Consider the following 24,932-nt stretch of genomic DNA (forward strand, 5'->3'; position numbering starts at 1 on the left):
TGGATTAACAACTCCTTAAAACCCAGCCAGCTCTCCCTTAACCAGCACATATAGGGACACCTCAGTCAGAAGAGGTTCCCCCCAAACCAGGAGACATGAATCCCACCCCTAACACAGTATTTTCCAACACAGAGCCCTCCCCACCACATCTTCCTTCTCTGGGTCTCCCTCCCCCACCAATAAACATGCACGTTAAATATGTAGTCCTTTCTCCCTTTGCATTATTAATGTGAGACGGTTTCTGCCTGCGAGCTATCTTTATTATATCCATGTGCTGCGGATGTGTGTGAGAGGAAGATGAATAGAGTCCTGCTAATGTCTAACAAATGCCTCGCACCATTCAGAGATCTCTTTCTGCTGTTGCAAGGCACTGGTAAAAAGAACACATATTTACTCCTTCTCTCAAGACCTCACTGGCTACTTTCCAGCCACAGGAACGTTTCTCACCACAAACACAAGGCATTGTTTTTCTGAGTTAGAAAGCCATGCAGCTTTCTTGTATTAAAAAAGAACAAGTCTGCCCTCTCTTCTGCCTTTAGGCTCAAAGGATGGTACTACAGATGCTGTGTAAATAGAAAGGCCATCTCCAGACTAAATGAGAAACAAATCAAGCTGGGAGAGATATGGTTGGAAAAGCCACTTTAAATTAGGTCTTGCAGTTTGAACTCCAGCCTTAGGTCCCAGCTCTCAGCTACGGTAAATTAAAGGCCCTGCGCTCAGTTGTGTCAGTGGATGTTTGCAGCTCAGCAGGATTTTAGTCCAGATTGCTTTTTTATTTCTTTTGCCTCCAAAGAAGATAAGCTAAGATTAAAAATGTGACCAGTGCCTCGAGTCAGAACTCCACTGTCCATTAAATGGGTGTAAATCTACACCGGCGCAGAACTTGGACTGGTATTTACCTATGACACTTCCTCTCCGAATGGATATCCATGAACACTCATTCATATCACGACTTTAAAACACACCAGGCAGAGATAAATCCGTAAATGGATATTTATTGCCATAGAAAACAGATGGCAGAAGACAAAGCTCCCATGTTCTTATCCCAAGCTGCAAGCACGTTAAGAATGCGGCAGGAAACATCATTCCTCCTATAAATAAATTTTTCTTGAGAAGAGAGAACCCAGAGCTGAAAAGAAACAAAACCTCATTTTTTCTGCTGTGCAGGCCAAGTCTGAGGCAGGTTTTCCCACGCTATTCTGCAGCTTATGGCGACCTTTGCTTTTGGCAAGGGAGGAGGTTGCCTTCAAGCAAACCCAGCAAAAGAACTCGGGTATGTGTTGCTGCTGTACAAATCTACCAGCACTTTTACTACTCTGAGTTATTGATTTTCTTTTTCTACTAGACATAGCATAATCCATAATTTGTCTTGTTATCAATCATTTTTCCGGTATGAATTCAAGAGTGAAGTGGTCGGAAACCTCTCGCACCAAGGGCTGTAGTGCGAGGTCTAACAGAGTAGAACAAAGCAGCTCTTGCGGCATTCGCGGTGGAGTGGTCCTCATTTGTTAAACCCTCTCGTGCAAGTCTCTGTGAGTGATGCTGCAAGCGCTCGTTCTGACACCACGACTAAGCGAGTGCTTCCAGGGAAGCTGATCTTTCCAGTTCACGCTATTTACTTGCAAATTCTCAGAATGGCATCCAGGTCCTGAAGACCTTTGCTTAGAACCTTCAGTGACCTCTTACCTTGACAGTATCACTACCAACCTGATAGACTGCCAAGTCGACAGCAGAGTTGCTCATATGCTGTGGATGACAAAGGAACAGTAGATATTTGGGTGTAGAAGTTACCTAAAAGAGAAGAGAGATCTTGAAGCAAGGAGCTCCTATTGTCTTGGCTTTTCTCTGGAAGCCCCTCAAGTCTCAAGGTGATGAAATCAACATACAAACTTAGAGCAGTTAAAAAAAAAAAAAGCAGCATTTTGCAACACACTGTATTTGAAATGAATTATTCACCAACATTATAGACATATAATTGTATAAAAAAAAATAATAAGAGGATAAACTTAAGTAGCAAAACTGTCACCTGTGTAATGCTGTGATATAATCACTTGTGACTGCCGAAACATCAATTTTAACTGCTTCATCTGAGCTTTATCTCTTCTGACCTGTTCACAAGTATTTTGGAGGAACTGGTTCTATTTGAACTCTGCCTAGACAGATAAATGCTTGGCGTACCCTCTTGGGTGTCTGGAAGTCGTAATGTTTTGTGACATTTCTAAAAGGTGTAACAAATCAAACCAGACTTTCCTGTGAAATGGATCAGGAGCTGTGCCAGACTTTTTCCCCCCAAAATACATGCAGGTTAGCAGTGCAAGAGGTGAGAGCACGGCAGAGGCTGATGGATAGTGACTGGTGAACTCTGCAGAGTTCGGAGACGGGATATTGTTCAAATTGGCTTTCAAACGGTTGGAGCTTAATTGAATTTTTGGAAGCTCTTAAGGCCTGGAGACTCAAGAGCAGAGGCTCTGCTGTGAAATTTCCAGTGCCTCAGATTCTTATTTTGACCAGAAAATGGAAAGCTTTTTTCATTACAGTTTGGTACTTGTTGCCTTTGCACTGGTCAGACCCTGGGACAACAAGGGTAGGTAAAGGGACAGATACTGGGAGCCAGAAATGAGCCAGAAGTGTTGGATTTGGGTGAAGGGAAGGGGACGATGGTGTCAATCCAGTTACAAAGCTCTGGAGGTGGTGGAAAGCCTCCTGTAGTTTGTGGACCCTTTTGGTCCTGCTCAACAAGCTCTCTCAGTGCCGTGCCGAGATCACACCCCCACCAGCAGCCCAAAGCTCAGGAGCTATGAAGGTTTAGCACCAGAGTAGCTTGCCTCAAGGCAGGGCAAAAAAAGGCAAGAACCTACCACAAAGAGCTTTCTAGAAGGGCTTTTCCATACATGCAAGGTCACCAAGTGATAGATAATGGAAAACAGTAGCTTGTGTATTTGAAGTATCTTCCAAACTACCTCACCTTGAAGACCTAGTCCTAACTCAGCTTCTAGCCAGGACTTATGCCTGGAGTGGCTTAGACATGCCTTCAAATGGGTTTTAAAGTCCAGGGATAGAAAGTCTCCAGACTTTGTCAATTCATGATCCATACAAGGGATTGCTTAAAAAATTTCCTGAAAAGTATTTTCAGCTATCAAGTGCAAAGTACAATACATGCCTTTTTCCAGTTCTTAATGTATTTATCAATCTTAAAAAAAAATAAAAGTGGATGAGCAACAAACTCAACCTTCATAGAGTTCTTCCATTTTCATTCTTGAGACATCTTTGGTCCAGACCAGGCGCCAACACAAGTCTGGTTAAACATCAGCAGTGGCTTTAGGGAAGTTCACAAGCACCAGGGCCCTCCTAACCAGCCTGACAGAAATAATGAAAGAGGCTGTTCTGACCAAAAGGAAATCTATTCTGTAGGTAGTTGTACAGTTTCTGTTCTGCTCATTCAAGAAGTTTGGAAAGTTGGATTTAGATTTCAGAAATGCTTCCAAGCTCCTGGTCAAACATTCTGTCTGAGCTTAGCTTGTTTCCTGGCAAAGTACACATTATCCTCATTGTCTCAATCATTTCTAATGGCTTCAAAGAAACAGTGACTTTTCGTTCTACCAGCAGATGGATATGAGTGATTCTTACGCTTTAATTTTTCTAGTTGGGTCTAAAGTATCGAACTCTCCAAATTGCACAGGCAAGGAGCGCAATTAGTCTCCACTTCCCAAAGATACCACATGAAAAGCTTTTGAAAGATAATGGGCTGCAAATGATGCCATTTAGTCACTCTACAATCCAGCTGTACTTCTGGAATATATTTAGAAGGTGTAATTAGGGTTGTGCATGCTTTGAAATAAGTGAGCAAGTTTCTTAACTGAGGTTTAAATTCATTTTTGTTTCCAGCATTTTGTCTATAAAAGTCACTATCTTGATGGGATGCGACCACGGATATCTATTTTCTCTCCAGGTTTTACATCATCATAGGTTAGGTAAACTCCATGTGAAACAATAGCCAAGGACTGATAACCTGCAATTAGTGTTGTTGCAAGAAGTATCTGCCCTTTGGAGATCTATGTGCAGAACAAGTACCTTTTTTCTGCTTTACCGTTTTAGTTCAGAATAGAAATCACTGCGAGAGTGAACCAGATCATCCCTAACTCAAAAGTGTCTGCCACAAGAAGCTTCCACCCTGCCAGCTCCCAGAAGATGAGTGATGGGATGACATGTCTTTAGGAGAAACTCATCTAAGAGAGATTAAAGGTTCATGTTCTTGCTACACTATGTCAGCTGCCTTCCACTTGTACCTTCGGCCAGCCTACATTTACAAGTTCGTCATGCAATTGTAACAGTTTTTACTACCTTTTTAGGCCTCTTCAGTAGTCAAAGAAGAGAGAGTAATGTGTGTCTTCTGGTGACGACTCATCCTAATATCTTCAAAGACAGTCTAGGATGGGATGAATTTCCCTCTGTGTTGGCATCCGTCTTTCATTAACTGTAGAGGGAACAAAAGCCTTGCCAGTTACAGGAGATAAACACAGCCTGCCAAATCTGCTCTCCATGCCTGTTCTTGAAGACCAGATCCAGATGGGGCATCCAGACTAGCCCAGCTCAGATGTGAACATCACTAGCTGTGCACATGCTCCTGTGAAACTGTGGTTTATCAGCCCAGGGTTTGTCCTGGGAAGCCCTGCACTACCACTTCCAATAGCTGTGGGACCTGGGGGAGATTGTCCTTACAGGGGAGTTCTAGAGGGGCATGTTCAGTGTGAAACAGGTAGGCTGCACCTCACTTTAGAGAAGATACAAATCAATTTCACAGCCAAGAATGCAACCCAGCTCATTCATGTTGGAACTACTGTATGCTTTTCACAGCTTTTCCCGTGTGGAAGAACAGATGAGCAAGGGCTGGCTCTGTGTAGTTGTTCCTTTAGTCAAGACTTGCATGCTAAGCTTACATGCTAGGAAGAAGTGTGCCTCCTGCAATACAGTTTATTGATTTTGCAGCAAACTAAGTGGCTACCATTGGCTTTACCAAAAGGTGTCATAGTGGTACCATCCTTCTGGTGGTCTTGCCCTCATAGCCCTGGTGGTGGTCTGCTGCTCCTCTAGATAAGACTGGAAAACTGCAGCAGAACATGAAGACGATGTTGTCTTTGGAGTCAGAGCTGGGCAGAAGGCTCTGCTTCCTGATTGCCATGGATCACTAGATCATCACCTAAGTCCTAGCAAAACTAAATTTTGTGTCACAAGGGCAGCAATACGTGCTCTTGTCCACTCCGTGGGTGCCTCCACCAGATAAAGGGCAGGTGCCAGGCAGCAGGGTCCTGGTCTCCAGTCCATTCTCCATGTCCTTGAGACCACATTTACAGAACGAGTCATTCAATTTTAGGAGCCTTTGTCTTTGAGTCTGTTTTGGGGAGCTCATGGCACTCGCTGTTTCGTCTGGGGACACCTGTGTTCAGAGATCCTGAGGGAATGTCTCAACCTTCTCTGAAGGACAGACCCATGGCCATCTTCTGGGTTAGTTTTCCCCATTTACATGCTTGCAGGTTGGAGGTAGGGAAATGAGAAGTAGATCATTGAAAATGCACAGTGTAGCTTTATGACCAATGGCTTGATAAAACATCAGATACATCACCTGAGTAAAGGGTAGCTGGGGGTACAGGAAAGGGACTGGATCCTGATTTTGCACCCTCTCCAAATGCTACTCTTTCATTGCAGGATAGATACAATCTGACATTCAGAGCAATATGTATGTCATATCAGTTTCTCTGCATAAATGCCTGTATTTGCTTCACCTGAAAAAGATGCTGAGATCTGGCTGGGTAACAGCACAGTGAGATGATCAGGGGAAGGGCACAAGATCATTGTGCTCCCGTGATCGGTGTGACCCATGAGAAATTACCAGTCTTCAGAAAGGAGAATACCAGTGTCCTTTTCATCCTCCACAGCACTCCAAAAAATCTCTCCAACATCTTGCTTTTATTAATCCTTTTGCTGTGCATTCAGTAGCCACGATATGTCCCTAACCACCACAAGGCTTGTTCTGCGTGGGTTGTAATATTATCCATGATGTTTTGGAACATCTTAGGAAGCTGAATGAGTGCAGCAACAAGTGACTTTCTGTCTTTCAGTCTTCCCTTAATCAATCGTAATGCATCAGCAGACAGCAGAGAGGAGGAAGAGCAAGGTTAAAACCCCACAGGTAGTTTTTCCTCATTAAAGGCCAAGATTTTCACAGAAAACCAAAAAAAGTGAGTTGCTAGTGTTTCACAGGGTCTCCTTTCCTCAGAGCTGAGCTCAAAGCTGTTACTGTTGCCTGAGGGCAGAGCCTGGAGTTCACAATTTTTGAAAATACCATCCAAGAAAATCTGTCAAGGCTAATATGATGGATGGGCTATTGCGAGAGGGAAGCTTCGCAATCCTAGGTCACAATTTAAAATGGTTCTTTATGATACATTAGGCTTTACATATTACATTGATCCTCTCCAGACCTCTGCCAGACTCAGCCAGTGCTGCTGTTGCCACTTGGCAGACAAGGTGCTTTCAGGGAAAAAGCCAAGGTGAATATCAACACTGTGCAAATCTGGCTGTGTCTGAAGCAGGATCAAACTTCAGGGCTCCCGTTAGCTGGAAGTGCACATCCACACCCCCTTCCTCCCTCCCCAGCATCTCTCCACCCAATCCGTGCTTGCAAACCACACCAGGGACTGGGAGGAGGCTTTCTAATTTTCATAATTTGCACTCTGAAATATTGGAAAGCTTCCTTTTTCCATCATGGACTTTGCTGTAATGCAGCCATTGTGTATCCTCCTCTCAACTTTAAAACGCACCAATAGTGGCAGCTTCCTGCAGATGAAAAAGGGTTTGCTTTAGTTCCAGCAAGTGGGAATCCGGCCAAGAAGAGTCATAAAACCAGAGGACGTTTGTTTTTTAAAAGCACAGTTATGTTAGTGCATTCCAATGCATCCAATCAGTCACCGGAGAGCCGTTAAAGTGGCCTTGGGGCCAACCTCTAGCTTCTGGAGCATGGTGTCAGGGGAGAGATAAGCAAACTGATGCCAGAGGATGATCCAACCCCTTTTCCTTACAATCAGTCACAGCAGACTGTGCAATGCTGGCCAGACTCTGAGTGGCGGCAGCAGCATTTTGAAAACTTTAAATTCCTGAGCTTTGTTTTATACTAATCCATAGACACTGTTATGTGCCCTAGACTGAAAGGGAAATTCCTGACAGATTCAGGATGAGGGTGTAGGCAGCATAAACGTTTTCCTGCAAAGGCCAAGAGATGCTGTGAGGTCTCTGATCATCACTTACAGAGCCCAGAATTGATGTTTTCTCCAAAGTCAGCACCTTCCCTTCCCCAAGAGTCTTCTATTTAAGGGGTTCAAGATGGAGGAACCCTGCTTTGGAGGGAAGGGAGCAAAACATTTCTGAAAGTCAGGACCTTTTAGAAAAATTTTAGGTGGAAACCCAAAAATCCAGGTACCCTGGATCACTTGAGGATGGATCAGGCATCTTCTGCAGCCCGAGATACTTACCACCATGATCTTGCATGCAGCTCCTCTCCCATAAGGTCAGAGCTTTACAAGGAGAGACCGTGGGACTGGCCTCAAATTCCCTGGGCGCTGGCCTCCAAAAAACCCTCTGTTGTTTGCATTTCGTAACGGTTACCTATCAGGGAGGCAGTGATCATCTCTTCCTCCCAGTTCCTAGCTTGCAAAGCCAAGAAATACCAGCATGAAAAGGTCCATGTTCTCTTATCCTGGAATGAACTGACCGCGTCCGGTCAGATGGGGACAGAGCCCAGAATACCACCTACGTGGGCTTTTCTTTCCCATGACAGTTTCCCAATCAGAGCTTGAGTAAACATGAGGTCATCACCAATTTATAATGGCTGAGATTTATGTCTCTCCCGATCACATTTTTATAGAAGCAGCAATATGCTTTTTTTTTCTTGCTATTCTGCCCATATCTTAATCACTCTTCTGACAAAACCAAACACCCAATTTTAAACCAAACAGATTCACAGAGGGTGTTCCCTACCAAGGCAGGGATTCTTGTCTGACTGGACCACTGCCCTGTACAGTGTTGATTTTGCTGGTCTTCAGACATAAATCTTCCCAAAGACTGTTTTTCTCTCTGCACAGAATAAGAGCCCTATTGTTAAAGCTACGATGCATTTGGGACACATCTCCATTGCTCTTTAGACCAAGGCAATCACTTAATGGGGCCGTTCTCATAGTTGAGTACCCTGTTTCATCTCTTTTTCATGATGGAGAAGAGTGGTCCCAGGTACTGTACCTGAGGAAAGTGAGGGTGATGGGGTTGTAGCTCTCTGTCCCCTCTTTTTGGCTGACCAATGGCTTGGAGGAGTGTTTATACCAAAGCCTAGGCAAAAGCACCATGATGGAACTTCGCAGTCAGGTATGCTCCTCCTGAATCCTGCAATAACCCAAATGAGGTCACTCAGGACCAACTTTGTCTTGAAGTGCCTGGTTTGCACAGACTCACACCTTGGCTCTACGACGGAAGATTTTCCTGGCTTTGTAAGGTTGTGGTATGGCTTTGTCAAAGGATGCCTGTCCATGACAAGACCTAACCCCATTTTCTACCCCTATTGCCAAGGCCTTCAGAGGTTGTTCTTCAACTCTTGTGTGCATGGCTCATTAAAGGCAACGGATCATGCATTGTCAATACTTGTCTGTGGAGTGAAGGAAGTCATGGAGCTCATCATCCTAAATAGAGATGGAGTGGGAGCCAAACCAGGGCAACATAACACCCAGATCCATGAGTGCAGATCAAAAGACCTTCATCCTCATGGGAGTTTCTTGTCTGGGTAGAGATCCTGCTGTGACTGAGCTGCATTTGGGGTCGCATGGGATGCGTGCTGTGTGGGACCTACAGGAGAGGGCATAGCGTGCCATTTCAGGCTGGCACAGAGCGACTGGTGGGAACTGCCAGTAGAAATGAGGCCAATCTTGCATGTGGTTCAGAGAGAATTGCATGGATAGAATATATGCCCTTGAGCAATGAAGAAGTGAGTTTATTTCAACCACATAAAGCTATGCAACTTGTGAACAACATTAGCTGGGTTTTGATCGCTCTTTTTTTCTGAGTTACTGTGGCGCTTGGGCAGAACTTCCAAATTCATCCTTTTCTTAAAAGTTCCTATGCTTGTTTTCCTTAGACTTGAGACTTCTTTTTTAAAAAAAGAAAATCTGCCATATCCTTCAGCTGCAAATGATTTAATCATTCTTGGCTTTGTGTGATCTGAATATTTTCTTGTTCTCTTGCTTTGCAGCTGTGACCTACTTAATTACAAGCAGGAAACAAACCCCAGAATCATTAGACATTCTGCCTGGCTTGAAGAAGGGGAAAAATATAAAAATCTCGTGTTGTTAAATACTAGGATGTCCTTCTTAATAACAGGAAGTCAAGCTCCAGATAGCAACAGCGAACATTTGAATTCTTTGTGCATCAAGATAAGGACAGAAAAGAGCTTATGGATCCTATTTTTTATGGCATGGATGTTTTGGGGGCAGGGGAAATGACAGCTACTTCTAACAGCCAAAGTGGGAATGAGTCATAAATTTCTAAATCAAGAGAGTAAATCCTCTTTGTTTTAACTTCTGAGCAGCTTCAGTCTGCTCTCCATAGAGACAATGAAGTGACTGACTTGCTGTTTCGATCTGGCAGCTTTCGATCCGTTTTCTCCTCTTTTCAGGAGGTATGAGCAAACAAGCTAGACAGTGAGTTTGGCTTCCACATTGCAAGTCATCAGGTTGGAAAGCGGAGTGTGGGGGAGTTTGATTAACTGCACGGCACCTCTGCTGATGGAGTCTGGGCTACTATTTATACCTCCTGAAACTCCGCACCCCGTCTGGATGTGCTGGTGGGTCTGTGGGTGTAATAGTAGCTATAGAAAACAGGCAGAGAAAGGGAAAGCCAGGACTGCCGGCCTCTGTGACTGGCTTTCCCACACAGGCGCTTCATAGAACCATGGCACCACAGAATAATTTTGGCTGAAAGAAACACTGAAAATCATTGAGTCCAGCTGTTGACATAACACTGTCACTAAACTGTGTCCCTAAGAACCTCATCTACACATCTTCTAAACCCCTCCAGGGACAGTGACTCCACCACTTCCTTGGGCAGCCTGTTCCAATGCCTGACAACCCTTCCTGTGAAGAATTTCTTACTAATACTAGATATCCTAATATCCTAATACTTCAGTCCTCTTTTCCCAGTTTCTCTGCAGCTCTGATAGCAGCTCAAAAATACAAATCTCCCCAAGCACCACGAGGCAATAGAAGCTGATGTTTGCACAGGGTTTTAAGCTGAGCAGCAACAGAAGCGCAAGTTATCATCTTCTGTCAACTGTGCATGCATTATCACTGTAGATGGCACGGATCCAGTGCTGTCCTACAACGCAAATGGAGATTTTCCATTAGCACGAGCCACAGAGGTCTGTGTTTTGGGAGCAAACGGGGTAGAGGTCAACTCTTATGCTCTACTGAGAAGGTCTAACTGGTCCCAGCTGGGGAGATGTTCTCAGCATGAAGATCTACTGCAGCACAGTAATCCCCCTACATTGACTCCTGAGTTTCCCATCTGCAGATTAATGGTGTTTTGGCAACAGAAACAACCAAACTGTCCCATGTGAGTCAGTCCCAGTGCAGATGCCATGAATGAGTGTGCAAGTGTGTGCACGCACTACATTTTGCGGTGCTAACAACTCAGCATGGATCTCTCTACCCCAGAGCCACCAGAGCCGTCACCTTCCTCCATAGAACCCTGTCCATGTGCATTTAGTGCTGCCTGGATGTACACAGTGCTACTCCCACAGGGAAACTATACATCCATAACTAGTCTTCACTTCAGGGAACATTTATTCACACATAGTTATGCCCATTTTGATAACCCATTTAAGAGCTTTCAACACAGAGGGTACATTATCGATCAGAGATGTCTTAAGTATTTCTGCTTTTTGTTGTATAACTCTCATGGAATATGACCACTTGGCTTTCTAGCAGGCTGAACACATATTTACTTTTTAATGTAAAAGAGCTCCCTTGAGATTTCATAGAACCTGACAAATGTCAGTGAATTAATCTACGGAGGAAATGAAGACCCATAAAGTTATGTGGCTTGTCTAGTGTTGCTCAGGAAAATGATGACTTTTCTGGAATAGGACCAGATCTCTCCACATTTCTACTCTGAAGGTCATATTTGACCTGTTTATATTATATCTTTTCTCTCTTCTCAGTCATAATTGCATCCTCACCAGCAAGGCAAGCATTTATTCGTGATGATCACAAGCAACTTCAGAATAAATTGAATACATGGGCTTTAACTTAGGCATGAACAGGCTTTCCAACCCATAAGCAAGATCAAACGTGAGAAATCTGGACCACTGATTTTCTAAAATATGTTCCCTTTGCCCTCCTGCTTTCTAATGAAATGCTCAGCTCTTGTCTATGAACAGAAAGGACTTTGTATTAATCATTGAATGCAGTGAGTGTTACCACTGGGTCTGAATCAGACAGACTACTTAAATATATCTGCAGGATAAGTTGTAAGAAAATATTCTGCTGAAATGAGCCATTTGTGCTGTATGTAGGATTGTTTAGCACAGACAGCAAGACTGCCTTTCATCAAATTATCCATCTTGCCATAGGGCAAAACTGCAGACTGACGTTTTATGAGCCACCAGATTTGTTCTCTCTCCCAAGCAAACAGTGCCCATTTAGAGACACCTGCAATGGGGAGCAATGCGTCCTCCAAACCACAGCTCACAGCCAAGGCCATTGACTCCTGACAGCTTGGCCATCAGCTTCAGACAAGGGGTGAGAAGAACAAGCTAAATGTATAATTCAAAATGATGTGGCCACATGAGTCCTGGGGAACCTCTAATAAAGGGAAATATTGCTCCACTCATTAAAGGAATAAGAAAATATTTGAAACAGGAAAATTGTAACCGAACAAGTGCATGACTCCTCCTTTGAACAGCCAAGTGAGTTCGGTCCCCAGTCTGAAATTCAGTGCCTACCTGATGAACACAAACATAATTTTGTCTCAGGTTCCTTGCTGGAGGCTATTTTGACACAGGCAAATAACATGGAAGCAAAACAATTCAAATGGTGGATGAGCTTTACATTGCCCTCTGTTCACACCTGCCTCCTAAGCAGGCTGTGACTTTTCTCTCCCTGTTTTCTTCTGACCAAAAATAATTCTCCTGAGCATTTCTACACCTAATATGAGAGAGCAGGGTAATGATAAACCTTGTGGCAATAAGCACATACAAGCACGTGCTGCTTTGATTGGACACCCTGGTCACAGAACGTTACAGTCCCCAGCAGGATTAGAGTTAATCATAAGCTTGGGTTTCCAAAGTGAATAATCGTATTTAAGATCTCACCATTCACTTTCTGTGGCTCTTCTGCACTATTTACTTAATACGTTGTCCTGACCTACATCCCCTCCTGCAGACTCATCCACCACAGTGTTCGTGGAGAAAGAGGATTGAATAGCAAATCTCTGCACAATCTCTTTCACGTTTCTGCATAGTAGAAGTGAAATCACTTTAGCTGGTGGAATATTACGGACAAGTACGAGCCCAGCTTTATAGGATTCGCCTACTTTTAAACCTTGTTAAATCACTAACACAGCTTACTTTAGGAAATGGATGGGTATGATTTGAGGATATGGCATAGTCTCCTGTGTTAGTCAATAAAAACCTCTCTAAAGTGAGGACACGTTCAGCCTTACACAAAAGGAGCTGCTGTTTGCATAACGATAATGCTCAGCACTATCAGAGCACTTTACATTTTCAAATAGCTTTAGAAATGTTATGACCAAGGTGGATGACTGGAATAGTAAATTTTCATTCCGTTATTACTGTGAAGCAGCAGTTCATTTCATTATGGAATATTTTAGGCCATATGGACTCGTGAGAACATCTTGAGGAAGCTAGCCAGGATTTCTAACTCATGATGTTTGTCCTAAAACAGCAGAGAAGTCTTTGATTTCTTGCATTTTCTCTGCAGGAGGGTTGTAAGGCTGCCAGTGGTGGCAGACCAGGGGGTTTTGGTGGTTATCTGTGGTTTCGGTAGCATGTGATAGGTGAGAGTTAGAAGGTAACTGAAGTGGTTCAGGCAGAGCCATCACATTTGCTTGGGGCAGTAGATCTTTGGGAAGATGCAACCAAGTACAGCTTCTTGACCTACAGCTCTGGAGAGGTGACCTTGGGGTGCTGGTGTCTCCTCTGAAGTCTGTGAAGGTTCAGGTGTGATCATTGATCCAGGTCTTGTGGTCCAGCCAGACCGAGGCCATGAACTTATAGCAATACAAAATGATTACAGGGTCAGCACACCCTTAGTTGATCAAAGTTCTGAGCAGACCCAGTATTGACATCCATACTTTATTTTCACTTTCTTTTTAAATTCTGGTGAGTTTCCTTTGTGTAGGACATATATATATTTATAATATATCCCTCAAAGTCTGCTGCTGCTCAAAGATCTGCTTCTGCAACTCATATGCCATTCCCAACTCCTTTTAACACCCTTCCTTCAAACATTTCCTTATACAGAGTTTAAAACCTGGCATAAGTACAAGAAATAAAGCCAATAGTGTCCAGTTCTTGCACTCTGGGAAGCTCCTGCTGGACATGTGGTCCCTCCTTGGGTGGCAGCAAGGCTGCTTGTCAGAGGAAAGGCAGAAAAACCCAAATGGGTTGTCATGAGCGGTGAGACCACCTTGGTTGGGGTGGAAATAGGGCACTCAGAGCCGTAGGTTCTCAAGTGGATATGGTGCCCAATGTCTGTTTGGAAATCTTTGCAGAGTTTGTGGTCCAGAGCAGTCACAAGGGAGAGAGGACACGTCTGGTAAGTCCCCCCTGAGGGCCCTGGCTCTGTGTGGGCACATTTGAAGGAAGGCAGGTTGGTTCCTTCTCTGTTTTTATTACTTGGCAGTGGGTCATCTCTAACTGTTCCTGTTGTATCAGACAGGAAAATGATGTTCCATTAAGGAACAAAGAGGAAAATGCAACTAGTTAAACATCTCAGAAAAACATCTCCAACACCAGAAAGCGTGAAGTTGCAACATGAAAGGGAACTTTAGAAACGAAGATCTAAGAACATTAATCCTCTTAACATTATAGAGAAATAAAGATCAAAAAGGGTAATGGATTTGAAATAAGACCTAAAAGACCACAGTGGGCTGGAGCTGCAGGGACCGTTGGGACCATATGTTGAGTAGAAGCAAAATGTTTCTCTTATGTCTACAGCAAGCTCAAAGGAGGCTGCTCTGCACCCGGCATGTCTGTCTTTCAACACACCCAAATTCATCCACACCCATCAGAAAGCTGTGGGTAGAGATTTACTCGAGAGCACGCTGGAAAGAGATGCTGAACTCCTCCTTCCGAGGACAGGATATACAACCAGCCTAAAGGCAAAACACGGACCCGTCTCTCGAGCTCCCGGTGCCAGCAGCATCTACCTACACCAGTGCACAGCAGTGATTTGCAGGGTTTGCAGTGAGGAGGAGCTGTCTGCTGAGGCTGGGTTGGGAAGTCCACCCCCAGGCTTCAAGCCTTGGTGACAGACCCATGAAACAACACAGCAGCCTAAAGGGTTTTGGTTTTTTCTTGTTTTTTTCTTTATTCTTTCTTTCTTTTTTTTTTTTCCGTGGGAAGCAATGAGCTATTTTTATACCCTAGTAACAGCCTTTAGGCTGTCAGTGAAACGTGGGAGGTTTCATAGTAAATGTTTTGCCCCACATTTTCTCAGAAACAGTGGGAAATAATCAGCGCATAATTATACATTGGAAGGAACTGCAAATGGCTATAGATCTACATAGAGTGCAAAGGGCTTTTTTTTTTTTTCCTAATTGACCTTAGTGAAGGTGAAACTCATAGTGTATATCAGCAGAAGAGCCAAGTTGCTGATTCTTGGTAATTTTTTCTTCCCTCTTCTGCCATTCTCTGTAGCAATGATCTCTACTGGCCTTTTTAGATAAGTGACAGCACCTTCTGTGGTATCTCCCTGGAAAAGAGCACTTTTGGTGCTGTATCCCTTGGCTCTGGAGGGGACAGTCTGTCTTTGCCTGAGAAACTTCCATGGTTGCAATTCACTCGGAAGCTGCGAGGTGGGATGGTTAATCCATATTCAGGCAGATATTTTACCCCCTCAAAAAATAGTATGTGTCTAATCAGCAGGAAAACCTCCACAGGAAACCAAACAATCTGCTCTAATCATGAAGGTAAATCTACGCACTGAAATGCTCACGGGGCCTCCTATAGACTCAAGTGACTCCTAAGGAGACTGCTCCAGTCTATCAGTTAAATAAATACGTAGGGGAACTGTTTTCAGAAAGTCTGATTATGTCATCAGCCGAGTGAAAAGGCTCCTTCAGAGATGCCTTCATCTGTTGAGTAATTACCGAGTAGGGACGGGGGGCCAACAGTCTCCTTTTGAGCATATGGAAAGACTAGATGCACATGTGGAGTAGCTAATTTTAAAACTGCAGCATATCCTCCATTTCCCCTCATCTCCCCCTTGCAGAATACCAAAGGGGTTAGGTCACATCCCAGAGCAATCACTTGCTATGGTTTCTTTCCCCACTCTCTGTTTTCTTTTATCAAACACATTTCTTTCTTTTTCTCTGTTGTGCTCCCAGGCGGAGATCTTATGCACCAGACTATAGCCTGGAGCAAATATTGTCTAGTCAAGTTATAAATATAAAAAATTCTTCCAAATGAGGCTTTATAATAGAGATGTTCCTGGTCTCTTCTCTACATCACCATTAACAGAGACAGTGTGTTACCTGGTGTACAGGCAGGCAAAGATATAACTGAGAGATGATGAGCACAGGGAAACTACCAGCACATGCTGGGTACCAAGAAAACAGATAGGAAGGGACAGAGAGAGAGGGAAAGAAAACTACGTTTTGCAGAGTAAATAGCTTCTAACAAGTTTGAAGGAAATATTATTATGATTTTATTACCATATTTTATGATGCCACTCTAAAAACGAAGTCCTGAAGAAGCAATTAGGCTGAGAACATGAATTTTGCAGCTGTATTTTCCTGGCCCTCCACCTGCCCTGTCAATGAGCTGATGAGCATCCTCATGCACTGCTCGCTTTGTGCCCTCCAGTCCTCAAAGATCAAATTATGCATGGGGTTAGGGTGGGACAGACACACAGAAAATCAACCAGAGATGAATATTCCTGCTCCTTCCCCGTCCAGGGAGTTGAATCAGAGAAGACATTGAGGCTTTGAGGAGATTATGGCTTCTCAACTCTGCTAAAGCAGCAACTTCAGGGGCTCAGTCCGTGCAGGTCCCTCCTGATTTCAGCTCAAAGTGGTGGTGTCCTGTTTACCCCTCTAAAAAGTGCATTCTCGGAAGTGCCTCCATGTAGGCATTCCCCAGCTGACTTCCATCTGCTCCCTCCAAGTCCTTTTTGTGCACATTCCTCTGAAGGGAGAGTGAAATGGGTGAAAAATAGCACTATGGGCAGCTGTCTCCAAGAGCACTGGTTTGCACTGTGCCTTTGGTAAAAATATTTCCACCTCAGTTTCTCCACTTGGTTGTTAAAATTTAGCCCATTGTGCAATTCAGCTGGACAAGCAGTTGCAATTTAACTGCATGATTTTGTGGTGATTTAACTGGACAGCAAAATCCTTGTGTTGATAATGTATTTTTGCCCTCACTGGACCAGCTCTCTCAACCCACCTCATCATAGGTGCTGACAGCATTGAAGGCTCCACCCAGCCAAGCGGCTCCTGGGGGGAAGTGGACAGGGAACTTATATCTTGTCAGCACCTATTTTAGGAAGGGATGCCAGAAGTGGATCTTTGCATCCACAGACTAAAAAGGGTGTTTTGGAATCTTATTCATCTTGGAGAGAATAGCATTGCATTCTCCTGGGCTTGCTCAGATAAGACCCACCCTTATGAATGCAAGCTCAGCAAGGGTTAAAAATACATCCACACCAGCTGAATCAGACTGGTTTTAAATGTGTGTTGTTTAATCCACGCAACTTTCCAAGATATCACTCCTCAGGTAAATAAGGTGCTCTGCAGACTGTTGCATAAGTTTCATATGAAGACTAAGTACCCTTCTGAGTCCAAAACACATAAAGTCTCCAGAACTGACAGCTGGGTGGAAAAAAGTCTGCAGTGTAACTGTGCAGTGGGTAGTCAACACACGAAACCAAAGGATGAAATGTTGCATGTGGCAAAGCTGTCTTCTCAGCTGTTCTTTGGGAGTGTTTGAAAGAGTTAAGCCCAATACTGGAATGTCTTGGGAATGTTGGCAGAGGGAGAGCAGCAGCTTTTTTCCTCCCTCTGGATGGAGTCCCAGGACTGAGCTTGCAAAGTGATGACTTTGGATCCGAGTTTGTTTCTTGGTTCTGCAGCAGAGAGCTGGGAAGTGATGTAGTGTAACCAAGAAGCCCTTTGCATGGGATGTACAATTGCCTTCCTAAGGCAGGAGACGTATTTTTACCTCTTCCCTGCTCATTCCTGGGAGCAGCAGAACTTGCTTTGAGAAGATACAGAGGCAGAAACCACATCCTGAAGGGCGTATGCGAAGGGAGAAGGACACATCCCTAAAGAGTTTATTTTGGCTGCTGGTTTTTGTTGTCGGGTTTGGTTTGGTGGTTTGGCATTTTGTTTGGTTTTGTGTTTTAGGTTTTTTTCTTTCTTTCTTTTCCTTCTCCTCCTTTGATGGAAATTGCAGTGACTTTTTAACCTTGCAGTTCATAAGGCGCCTTGGGATTAGCTGATCTTTTCCGAGGAGGGATTCCGGGGTGATTCACACGGGGAGCTGGCATGGCTGCCGTGCTCTTTGGCTTTGAGGATCTGCTCTACAGCTGGGACAGCCTGGTGTGGAGCCTGACATCCCGGGCGCTGAGGACTTGCCGCTTTGGAAACCTGAGGGTCCTGCAGCTCATGCTGAAGCCATGGTGCATTTCCAGAGCCGTTTATCAGGTAGGGTTACAAAACATCAGGTCAGACCCTCAAATCCTGGTGCCATAGAGGGGGAACCCCTGGGGACCTGCACAGGGTCCTGTGACGTTCCTAACAAACCACTTCGGGTCTTACCACAGGTGGTTGGACAGAGGAGACACCGTGGGCAGGGGAGGTCTGGGAGGAGAAATGCAGGTTTTTGAGGTGGTAGTGGGTCTCCCATGACTGAACAACAACCCAAACTCTCCTTCCCATGGAGCAGAGGGAAATAAGTGAATGTAAATTAAGGGTCACTCTGCTGTATTCCCTTGAGCTTTATATCCATAAGTACACTCAGCCTTAGCTGTGCTGCATCCTCAAGCTGTCCCTGTGCCTGCACAGGAGTAATTTATAACTTACCCAGACAAAAGGACGCCTAAAGACATAACCTGTGGAAAATGGGCAAACACGGTGGGTTTTAAACTGCAGTAGCACTAGTTATCCCTGTTTGACTTGCGCGATGCCTTGTGACTGCTTAGTCTTGCAAAGTCCGAGGAATCTGATTGTCTAAAACTTTTGTTTTACTTTGTGTGTGTTTTACTTTGTGTGTGTTTTACATGGTATAGAGAAGTTTGGGGCTTGGTCGATCGGCATCTCTGTAGAGTTACGCTAACTGCTTGCACCTTGAGGCATAACAAAACAACTCTAGTGAACTGTGTGTTTCTGAAACTGGCTGAACTGGGTTAAATAATCACAGCAAAGGCACTAGAACTGGATAGCACTTTGAATAGCAAATCATTCCAGTCCATAGATGAGCACAGGTTGAAATGACGCTGTAAACCAACCAGTATCCAGCTCATCTGTTTTTTTTAATCCACCATAGACAACCGAGACTAGACATTTATTCTGCTGCAGTGACAAACACATTACAATATTTATCAGCTTCACAGGTCTGGCTAATGCTGGGTGCTGGACTGACTGATTGGTGTTTGCGTTTGGAAAAGGCATTTTCTGCTACTCCCATTTGCTTGGCATTTTGCTGTTTCTGTGCTTTGGAAGTCTTCATGTGCAAAGCCAAGTTATACAGAAGCAGCCAGATTAAAAGCCTGTGGAAGTTGTGTGCATTGCTTAGAGGGAGACCAAGGGAAGGCTCTTTGTAATTTCAGCAAGCTTTGAACCAGCATCAAATCATGCTCTGGTTTCAGCAGACTTCAGGAATAGATTTTATGGGATTCTTTGGAGTTGGGCAAGCACAGACAGCATGTTTGTTTTAAGTATTTGTTTTTTCCTGGAAGATGCCTGCAGCCAGTAACACAAATCCATTACGCAGAAGGACCCCTTGTCCCACTGATTGCCCTGGTGGTCCCAGGGCATGGCTTTGAAACCCCCATGAGCGGTACCACAGTGATGGCTCCAAGTGAGCCAAGCTGCCCTCCCCAGGTTGCGCTTGGTCTCGGCTGGTGCCAAGAACCTGGAGGTCAGTCTGTGCAGGGACTGTCTGTGGTGTGGGGTCATCTTGTCCTCTCTCTTCAGCCTGCTTTAGGAGCCTGAACTTGAGGCCAATTATCTCACATGGGCCTGGGAAATGGGAGGGGGAAGCAAGAGGGCTCAACTCTGAATCCTCTCTTGACCCTTCACCCATGTAAAACCATCCTCAAAAACTAAGGATTTAGTTTTCAAATGTGTCCAGATTGTGACTACAAATAATCTGTCCCAGCCTACTGTGCCTCAGGGAGTGCCATGTCTGCAATCAATGGTCTTTCAACAGATTTACTCTTTTGTGAGCACTGACCACACGCACAAGTCCACTTTTTCCATCATGACATGCACACATTTTCAGCCATCCACCCATGGCATTATATTACATTCCTGGTATGTTATTCTGTGGCCCCTCTTTTCTAGAGTCACTAGGGAAATGGGACAGGGAGAGGTCCCTCCCTTCCCATCCAAACAAGCATCAACGCAGCCTGACACTCACAGGGCGGGGTGGACTTTAACTGTTGCCCATTTCTCAGAGAGAGCCAGTGAACATCTGCAAAAGCTCAGTAAAAGCCCGTCACCTTATTTGTCAATGCCCACGAGCTTCCAGTTCTTTGGAGAGAACCCAAAAATGGTGAATCAGGTACCAGGAGAGTTGCTGCTGGGTGGAGATTTACTTGGGAAAGGCATCTCATAGCTCATTGCCACAGAGAGCCAGAAGCAGTAGTATTATTCCTGGCCAGAATAGCTAACATTTGTATATATTAATCCTAACAGCATTCCCTCCAGTAGCTAGCATCCTCCAGTTTAAACACTAACGGGGTATTTTAGTAGAATATTTATTGGACAGATGGTTTAATCACTTCCCAAAGACAGAGACTTCTTCCACTGTTTATTATTTAGATAAGCAAATGAGCTCTTGAGCATGCCATTAGTAGTTTTGTTGCTGCAATATGTCCCTGTTGCTACTGCATCTTGAGAATAAAGTAGATCAGCGGTAGGACTTCTGCATGGTACCAGAACCCAAACAGCCCTAAAAAGAAACTTTAGTTAACTTCATGAAATTAAGCAAAACTTTTCATACTGTGAAAGCATATATATATCCCTTTCTTTTATGCTTTTTTCTTTGAGTTAATTGCATCCCAATGCATCTCTGCTTCTGGAGCCATTGCTGGCTTACCCTTGCTGAGAGGGACTTGGGGGTACTGCAGCAGTGTACCCGACATCGCGGGAGAGGACTCATGTCCTCCTCTGCACCACCAGCCGAGACTGGGCCTCCCCAGGTATGACACCAACTTGGAGAATGTTTTGGCATCCTTTCTCCAGACTCTTGTCTCCACAACATCAACAAAATACATAAAAACAAATCTAATACTGTACAGAGGGCACGGTCCAGATTTATTGCCAATGCAACAGGCAGTGGGTTCTCGAAAAGAAAAGGAGTTCCAGGAATCAGCATAATCAGTGTAATTCCCCTTATTTCTGACAAGTGAGACTTTGCTTTCTTGGCTCTTGGGAAATCAGCAGCAATGGCAAATCAGCAGAGGCAGATGGAATAGCAATTTTGGGGTGATGCTGTCTGTGGTGGTCAGGATCCCATCCCTCTTGAGATTTCAGTCTTCAAATCCAAACTGACACAGCAATTGGAAGCCTGGACTTGCTCAGGTTGTGCTGTGAGCATTAGGTGTTATAAAATAGGTTCAAAAAAATTACAAATTTTCCCTCTTGGTCTCCAAACTGGGTTGGACTTTCAGAGATGACAAGTAAACCCATTCCTCGTTGTCTTTAAGTGATGCTGTAGTACTCACGACATCCCAGAACTACAGGCTTTCGGCACCCTGAAACGAGCTACCACCGTATGTCTCAGACTGCATTTCTCTTCCCAGCAAGTAAATCCTCCTGCAAGTCTGCTGTGATTCCCAGGATACATTTGTCTGCACAGTCTGAACAAACCCCTTACCTCACTCTGTTTTCAGTGGGGTTAATATTCAGCAGTTGCTACATTTTAATTGCAATGGACACTTGCTATATTTTAATTGTGTTTTTCTGACTGCATGATCACATTCAAAAAAAGGAGATTAACAAATAATAAACTTCCAGAGGCTTTCAGATAGTCAGTTGTGTGAGGCTTTCAGCCAGTCAGTTGTGCGAGATGCCACAGAGCTGTCAGGTGTATTTTTTACCCATGCCCAGAAGATGTCTGACCGCTCTGATCTATTAATACTAAAAAAAATGCTCCTGTGAACTAATACAGTGCCTGTTTTGCAGAAACACTGACATTTTAAGAAGTGCTAGGGGAGGACTGGCTTATTATCAGGTAGACAATCAGTTCTGCATTTTAACATTCTGAAGATATTTAATTATTTATTTAATCTCCAAATCCATCAACAAATGCTTTAATTTCCCGGCTATGTCTGTGCAACGTCAAAGAACATTAGGCAGGCCAGGACCTACATCTTCAGTAAAAATTTGTTTATGTGTCTGTCTGTTTAAAATCCCACCGACTGCTCCTACCAAGTCGGATGCAGATCACTGGACACAGAGCAGTGTCTCGAAGAGCTGTAATACCAATCACAGATATTTAATTACTTCACCAAGTACTTGGAAAGGCAGCTAAGTAATATCATGCTTATTTTACTGTTGTAGAAATCAAGACAGACAGATGAAATTACTCACTTCAAGCTATAGATACAAGTGCAGAATTGTCTTCAATACCTCATTGCTCCCCATATATCCAGTCATAGGCAATGTGATTCAGGAGGGAGGTGGGCTGCAGCATTTGGGGGCTGGTTGCCAACCTAAAATGAGGATAAGAGAATTAAGAGAGCTTTTGCCATGCTGACAGGAGGATAAAGGCCCGAGGAGCAATGGCAGGAATAAATGCAGATGTCAAAAGCCCGTGATGGGGAAAGATATCTGGGGGCTCTGGGGGAGGGGGGTTGCTGCTGCTGTGGGAACCCCCAGCTCCTGTGAGGCAGAATCAAATCACAGATCCCAGCTCACTAACTGGTTTCCAGCTGTAAAAATCACTTATGGCTCCTGACCCTTCATTACTGAGGGTGCTTTTGTTATGATTTAACTCCCTGTCACTCCTCTTGGGCCAGAGCTTGGTGCATATTGCTGACCAAAAGCTGTCTTTTTGTCCATGTACAGGCAGATGTACTCACCCCCCAAACCACGTCCTTCATGAACATGATGTTTGGCTACTTCATTCTTATTATTTTCCAGATCCTGCAATTTTATTTTCCCCAGGGTGAAATCACATCTCAGGTGTGTTTCCCCCATTGTGCCCACTTCTGGATAATGGGTGCTGATGTGTTTTCAGCCATCTGCCATGGGCATTGTGGAGCTGAGCTGAAGGTCTTTGGGGCTTTTTCTCCATTCACCTGGGGGATTGCTAGCACTCTGCTGGGTATCATATCCGTAAAGGGACAGACTATTTATTATCCGCCTTAGAGTGAGCTCTGAGACTTCTCCACAACCTCATGTACCCCATAAGGATTGTGGTCTTCCCTGTCATAAAGCAGCATTTGGGGAATCTATTATTTTTTTCAGCATCGTTCCTCACCCTGCTTGCCTTCAAGACATCTTATTATGTGTAAGAGCAATTAGGGATTCAGAAGCAAAAGCAATGTTTTGCCAGCCTGCCCTGCTGCCGTAAAAGGCTGTGCAAATCAATGTCGGGCAAAAGGGAGGAAGGAAAGGGCTGAAATGTTAAACACATCATTTCAGATTGGTAAAACTTCCATGTTTTGATTTATAGCTTCATCACCAAGTAGATTAATGTGGAATTCAAACACAACTAGCTCTTTGCTTTCCTTTCAGACCTGACGTATTAGCATTTCCCATTAATCTAGTCAGCTCCAGCATGGTGAAGGCTGAGGAAATGGGAATTAGGGCATGTGGGAGTGTTGGGTGGGCAGGAGAAGAGAGCCAACAAAATTGGCTTTAGTTACTAGCTAAAGTAGAGACCGTGGGACATTATTCAGGTCTCAGGCTGAAGCTGTTTCTGAGTCCCTTAAAGTCCTTGGAGCACTGTCAAGCCCTGGTACAGATGGTGTTAAGAGGGCTTCAGGCCCCCTAAAACCATTCCGGGGGGTATTGCAATTGGTTCAGACCCCTCCAAGTTTGCAGCCTGCCTAATTTCCAGTTTTAGTGGGAGGCAACTATGACTTTTTTTCCTCTGGCACTCTTTGCTGAGCTAGTCCACAGGCTCTGGAGCTGCCCTGGAGGCTTCTCAAACTTTATTGCTACATATTTAAGCATTTATGAGACTTGAAATGCTTCCCCTAAAAAAAAAAAAAAAGACACAAATCACACAGAAAGGGGAAAAAAAACTCCACCCAAAAGCCCCAGAGTTGCAGAAATGGCTAATGAGCCTCACATGTTTCCAAAGGCCGCTCAGGAGCTTTTGGCTTGCAGTTTCTCACCCCATCTTCATTACAGGCAGAAGCAAAGAGTGTAAGACAGGTAGGGGAGGGAAGAGAAAATGCAAAGGATAAAAATCCATCTTTGCCAGAATATATATCCAAACAGGCAGGAAAAAAAAATTAGCCTATGGAGGTACCTCAAGCCATTTCTACTTGAAGTATCTACGGAGAAAGCACAGGAGCTGTTCAATGAGTTCCCATTCCCCGGGTGTTTTTATGACACACTGTAAAATTGCCCTCAGCATTTGATACAGGCTTCCCCTGCCTTTCTAGAACTGGCAAGGGCTGGGGCAGTCTGGTAGGATCTGTGTCACTGCCACCAGCCCCAGTGTAACCCCATAGAGTGCTGACATCAGTGGAGAGGAGGTCAAAATGTTAACCTTGCAAAATATCCAGCCGGACATGCTTATCCCCACTCTGGGAGATGTCAAATCAGCCTGCCTGGGGCTGGTCTCCATCCCACACTGTGTTGGATAAGAGGGCAATAGCAGTCTGGTCTGGGTAAAGCTAGAGGACTACTTAGGATGCCTCACCCAGGGCCGAGGATTCAAGATAAAATGTCATGTTGGAGCTCACCAGAGGATCACAAGGAGCTTATACGTATTCTTTTGTCTCCTGGACAGTCACAATCACCTACGCCGTTCAGCAGCTTGTGGGGTCTCATGTCTCCTTCCACTGCCCCAAGGCAGCTGTGGGTCAGGACAAGAGACACGGGGGTTTTCTAGAGGGCAGGGAATGGCACCAGAGGTTTGCTGGGCAATGGTCGAACCTGAACCATTAAATGACCTCAGGGGTTGCTGTGCTGCCCGTTAAAGCTAACGTGAAGCTGCACCAGGCTGGGGCTTGTGCTCACGAATTATTTGCAAACACAACACTGCAGTGCTTTCCATGTGACTCACCAAATTGTCCAGTTCTGCTGGAGAATAAGGTCAACTTTAAACCCACATTGACTCTCCTATCCATCTTTAAGTGAACTGTTAGGGACAGTAGGAGGAGATTGAGTGGTCAAGTCTCACGACTGAGCTTGTTTTCATTCAAGAAATACAGCAACGTCTTAAAAGAAGAGGAGTACTTGGCATTGTTTTGATC

The 24,932-nt window shown here is 44.4% G+C and overlaps 1 protein-coding gene across 8 annotated transcripts in view; it reads left to right on the top strand.

The window, feature by feature from the left end:
• FRMD4A (FERM domain containing 4A) overlaps positions 1-24,932 on the top strand; it is a 388,388-nt gene that overhangs the window by 177,742 nt on the left and 185,714 nt on the right. For 2 of the 8 annotated variants that reach the window (XM_065829456.2, XM_065829455.2), the window contains exon 1: positions 17,432-17,976. The exons of 5 other annotated variants lie outside the window; for them this stretch is intronic. In XM_065829456.2, coding sequence (XP_065685528.1) covers positions 17,818-17,976 — 159 coding nt within the window. In that variant the 5' untranslated portion in view covers positions 17,432-17,817. Of the gene's footprint in view, positions 1-17,430; positions 17,977-24,932 lie in introns of those variants that run through there. One more of the 8 variants, XM_065829458.2, reaches the window with a different exon arrangement.

This window comes from Patagioenas fasciata, chromosome 1, assembly GCF_037038585.1.
Source record: "Patagioenas fasciata isolate bPatFas1 chromosome 1, bPatFas1.hap1, whole genome shotgun sequence".
NCBI classification, from domain to species: domain Eukaryota; kingdom Metazoa; phylum Chordata; class Aves; order Columbiformes; family Columbidae; genus Patagioenas; species Patagioenas fasciata.